This window comes from Olea europaea, chromosome 1 (genome assembly GCF_002742605.1).
Source record: "Olea europaea var. sylvestris chromosome 1, O_europaea_v1, whole genome shotgun sequence".
Lineage (NCBI taxonomy): Eukaryota > Viridiplantae > Streptophyta > Magnoliopsida > Lamiales > Oleaceae > Olea > Olea europaea.
The window spans coordinates 29831082-29836479 of NC_036237.1; the positions used below are offsets into that span (position 1 = coordinate 29831082).

Genomic DNA, 5398 nt, shown 5'->3' on the forward strand with positions numbered 1-5398 from the left:
TATATATATATATATATATATATATATATATATATATATTTTATAAAAAAATAACATTGAACACAGATAAAAATGTTCTTAATCCAAGTCATTAATTTTTATTTTTATTTCTTATATTTTGAACTCAATTTATCATCATTACCATCATTATTATTATTTTACCCTGCAAGAAAAAATATTGTAAATTTCATCAACCTTAAAACGTATATATTATGAAATAATATATTAATATAAAATTATTCTATTTTTACTAAATACTCAAATTTCATGGAATAAAATGTCATATAATAATTTTTCAAAATTTTAAATCAAAAGTGGTTTTTAGTTTTCTATTTGAGAAATAATTTTTCAAAATGACAAACCAAACACGTTTTTAACAATATTAAAATAGACCCTAAAAACATAAAACTAAAAATAAATTCAAAACTTAAAACTGAAACACAAGCCAAAGAGACTCTTCTCGAACTTATTTTCAATCTCACATTCTCCCGACAAAATAATAAAAAAATATTCTATAATTACAAACAACGTCATAACATACAACTACACAATAGATAAAAACACGGTAAACTATTCAATCATGAGTTTCTTGACAAATTTGACGAAGATCATTATGTTCTCCTCATTTTGATGTTAATACATCTTTCTTTGTAGGATTCAACCTTCTCCCACTGGAAGTTCTACCTGATTCACAAGCTTCAGATGAAGTCGGTGAATATGATCCATCTACATGTACCGGACTTTTCAACAGTTTGGCCACTGGAAATGCGTCACATTCATTCTTGATATAGGTTCGTAGAAGAGTCGACCCTCGACATACAAGCAAGATGGATTACTACACTTCGACGCAAGGCGGTCGACCTCCCTAGGGGCGCTCTACTAATACCCCTGGGAAGCGCTCTACCATTACCCCCGGGGGGTGCTCTACCACTATGCAAAGCCGTCGACTCCCCATGAGCGCTCTACCAATACCCCCAGGGGGAGCTCTACCACAACCCCCAGGGAGCGCTCTACCAATACCCCCAGGGGCGCTCTACCACTAAGCGAGACCTTCAACGGGCACAGAATTGTCAACCCAAACACTTAGCCATAAAACCTCTAGTAAATTGACTAGGTTCCATGGCAGTTAACACGGGTACAGCCTCCAGGCAGGAAGATAAAGACCCCCCACTCAAAACGTGGGGGTAGTGGGAATGCCAACGTGGGACACGTGACACCACAACCGCCCAGCAGTTATCCAGCTTCCAATATCTATAAATACCCCGGATGTGACACAGGTAAAGCTTTTTCTCTCTCACTCTTTTTAGCCATCTGATTTCCAATTGCAGGTCTAAAAACTAATTCTCACACCGGAGGTAAAACGGGGAAGGAATCCCCGCCTTCATTTTTCAGGTCACAAACACTTGACGGAGTAGTCGGAATACCGAACGCCACCAGGCAGATAGAAAGGTATTGTTCCACAACCATTTCATTGGCGTCGTTTGTGGGAAATCATTTGAACTAAAAAGCTATGTCGAGAAGACGAACAAGGAGTGATACTCGTTTGGTTGGAAATATGGCGGAAACGGAGTCGGAGTCAATTGTAAGGGGTCACGAGCCACCGCCGCCTCCGCAGTATGTGACGCAGAGTCAGTTCAGCACTTTGGAGACTCAAATGGCAACAATGATGGCGCTCTTGCAAAACCAGTCGCGGAGAGACACGGTCCCTCCATTGAGTTCGACGAAAGCGACGAACTAGCAACCGCCTCAAGCGCCACCAGCGGTTGTTCCACCCATCCCTCTACAAGGGATGGGAGGCACGGGGGCCCTAGTGGTCGTAGATCAGCAGCCACCACAAGCCATGGTGGACCTGGAACAAAAGATGGAAGAAATCATGGCCCAAAAGATAGATGATGCACTGTCCAAGAGAAAGGATAGACAAAGGCAGATAGTGTTGGAGGAACACCCGTTCGCCCCTGAGATCATGGCTGTCCCCTTGCCTAAAGGCTTCAAGCAGCCCATGATAGAAGCATATGACGGAGTCACAGATCCGCTTGACCACTTGCGGACCTTTGTAGACTTGATAAGACTTTATGTTGCCCCGGACGCTGTAATGTGCCGGTCCTTTCCCCACACACTCAGGAGGGAGGCCAGGGATTGGGTAGCGACCTTGGCCCCGCGGTCTATCAAGACATTTGATGAGCTCTCCAGGAGTTTTGTGGCTTACTTCCTAAGTAGTAAAAGGAAGAGGAAGATAGCCGTTGGGTTGATGCAGGTCGTACAGGAGAAAGTAGAGTCATTGCAGGAATACTTGGCTAGGTTTAGCCGGGCTACTCTTGGCATAAAAGACCTGCAAATGTCCGCAGTGGTTACTGCCTTGATGAATGGAACGCGAAACCGAGCCTTTAAAATGTAACTCTCCAAAAACCCCCCAGAGTCAATGCACGATCTATTGAAGAAGGGAGATAAGTTTGTCGATGCGGAGGAAGCAGAGAAAGTGACCAAAAATCTCAGGGAAGGATGGGATACGGAAGCACATAAGCGAAAAGCGTATGATGAGCGAAGGCACACTGATAAGAATAAGCCGAAGAATGAACGCATGAACAAGGGTTATGCCCAAGACCGGTCGGTCAAGCAGAAGCGAGAGGAGGCCAAGGCACCCACCCCTTTGAACATCCCACATACGAAGTTATTAATGGAGATACAGCACATGAAAGAGCTCGAATGGCCTAAACCGATGATGACTTCCTCCAGCAAGAGAAATCAAAGTAAGTACTGCCATTTTCACAAAGATTACGGACGTGATATAGAAGAATTTCTACAGTTGAAGGAAGAAATTGAGTGCCTGCTAAGGCGGGGACTATTGGTCAAGTATGTAAAAAACGACAGGGACAGACAAAGGCTCGAAGGAATACCCCCACCAAGGGCGGGAGTGATAAACATGATCATTGGGGGAGTAGCATCGGGTGGCGACTCAAATTCAGTTAGAAAGAGCTATGCGCGTTCCGCAGGGGTCTGCTCTATCCAGAAAAAAGCAAGGTTCAACCAGAGCATTACTTTCGACGAAGAGGACTTGATCGGTATAGCGCATCCCCATGATGATGCCTTAGTGATAGTAGGCGATATAGTAGTTTTTGACGCAAAGAGGGTGCTTGTCGATGGAGGAAGTGCGGCAAATGTCCTCATCTGGGATGCCTTCTTGGGTTTAAAAATTCCCCTAGAGAAGTTGAAGATGGTGACTACCCCTCTACAAGGCTTTGGAGGGGCAACAGTGATACCGGAAGGAACTGTAAAGATCCCAGTTACGCTAGGCACATACCCAGCGACAGTGGTGATTGTGACTAATTTCTTGGTTGTGAAGACCCCCATGGCCTACAACGCCATCTATGGTGGGCCATTGCTAAACGTAGTTGGCGCTGTCCCATCGACCTACCATCAAATTATGAAGTTCCCAACTAGCAGAGGAGTCGGGAGCGTGTGAGGGGACCAGCACGCATCAAGAAAATGCTATGTGGATAGTATACAGGCCAAAGGCTCACCATCAATCATGATGCTGGATGTGAAACTCCCAAGGGGATGGATCGAGCCGCTCGATATGATTGAAAAAATCTTTATAGCCGAGGGACGGGAGTTTAGTGTTGGAACAGGTTTGGAATCCGAAGAGAAGGAAAAATTGTCCAAATGTCTAGCCGGTAACTTGGACGTGTTCGCTTGGGGCCCGAAGGACATTCCAGGGATTAGCCCGACCGTCGCGCAGCACCGCCTCGGTGTCCTACCGGGGGCTAAGCCAGTGAAGCAGAAAAAAAGAAATCTTGCCCCAGAGAGGCAGGTCGCAGCCAAAGCAAAAGTAGAAAAATTGCTTTCATTCGAGAGGTGCAATACCCCGAGTGGTTGGCAAACATTGTACTTGTGAGAAAGTCAAACGGAAAATGGCGCATGTGTGTAGATTATACTAGGTTGAACAAGGTATGCCCAAAAGAATCATACCCGCTTCCCAGGATAGATCACCTGGTAGACGCTACATCGGGTCATGAAAGGCTCAGCTTTCTAGATGCATTTTCTGGATATCATCAAATTTCAATGGTCGAGTCCGACCAAGAGAAGACGTCATTTATCACAGACTTTGGCACATACTGTTACACGGCCATGCCATTCGATTTGAAAAATGTCGGTGCGACTTATCAAGGGATGGTGAACAAAGTCTTTCATGGTTTGATTGGAGATGTTGTAGAGGCTTATGTTGACGATATGGTGGTCAAGAGCGCCAAGGCTGATGACCATGTGGCATGTTTGCAAAGAGTGTTTGACGTTGCCCTACAAAACAAATTAAGGTTCAATCCAGAAAAGTGTGATTTTGGTACTATAGGAGGAAAATTCCTAGGCTTCATGATCACGCAAAGAGGCATTGAAGTGAACCCGGACAAAATTCAGGCAATCCTAGAAATGAAAAGCCCTAATAGTAGGAAGGAGGTCCAGAGGCTAACAGGGCGGGGTAGCCACTTTAAATTGTTTCATAAGCCGGGCAGCGGACAAATGCTACCATTTTTTAAGGCTATAGGAGGTTTCTCCAACTTCGAGTGGACCAGGGAATGTGAAGAGTCACTTAAGAGCTTGAAGCAGTCATTACATGAGCCCCCGATCTTGACCAGCCCATGCCCCGGGGACGTGTTGTGTCTCTACTTGGCAGTCTCACCAAAGGCAGTCAGCGCGGTGCTAGTGAAAGAGTTCGCAAAGGCACAAAAACCGGTCTATTATGTGTGCCAAGTATTGAGGGGCGCAGAGGTAGGATATAGCCTGGCAGAGCAGCTAGTGTTTGCATTAATTGTCGCAGTTAGGAAGTTGAGGCCTTACTTTCAATCTCACACGGAGCAAGTAATGACTGACCAACCTATCAAGCAGATCCTACATCGACCAAAGACCTCTAGGAGGATGTTGAAATTAGCAATCGAGTTAAGTGAGTTTGATATTGAATTCAGGCCAAGGACGGCTATTAAGGCACAGGCTCTAGTAGACTTCATCGTTGAGCTCACCATTCCGCCCGAGCACCCGCCGGGGGAACAAGCAGATTGAAAAATTTATGTGGATGGATCTTCAAATGATGAGGGAGCCGGGACGGGGATCATAATAGTAGGTCCAAATGGTGAAGAGTTGGAATACTCGCTGCGTTTTGAATTCCCAGCTACAAATAATGATGCCGAGTATGAGGCAGTAATCACGTGTTTAGGACTGGCAGCCAGACTCGAGGTGGCTTCAGTAGAGATTTGCAGTGACTCTCAGTTGATAATCGGGCAAGTGACGGGGGAATTCGAAGCTAAAGACGGAAAGATGGCAGCATATTTAATGGAGGTCAAAAACTTGCAGAAGGGGTTCACCAGGTTCAAAATAACAAAGGTCCCCCGAAAAGACAATGAGCGGGCAG

General features: G+C 45.2%; 1 protein-coding gene across 1 annotated transcript; it reads left to right on the plus strand.

Moving 5' to 3' along the window:
* The first annotated feature begins 2419 nt into the window (after positions 1–2419).
* Positions 2420–3460, plus strand: LOC111407172. The gene has a single exon (XM_023036506.1). The coding sequence runs from the start codon at positions 2420–2422 to the stop codon at positions 3458–3460; it is 1041 nt and encodes a 346-aa protein (XP_022892274.1).
* Positions 3461–5398: the final 1938 nt, after the last annotated feature.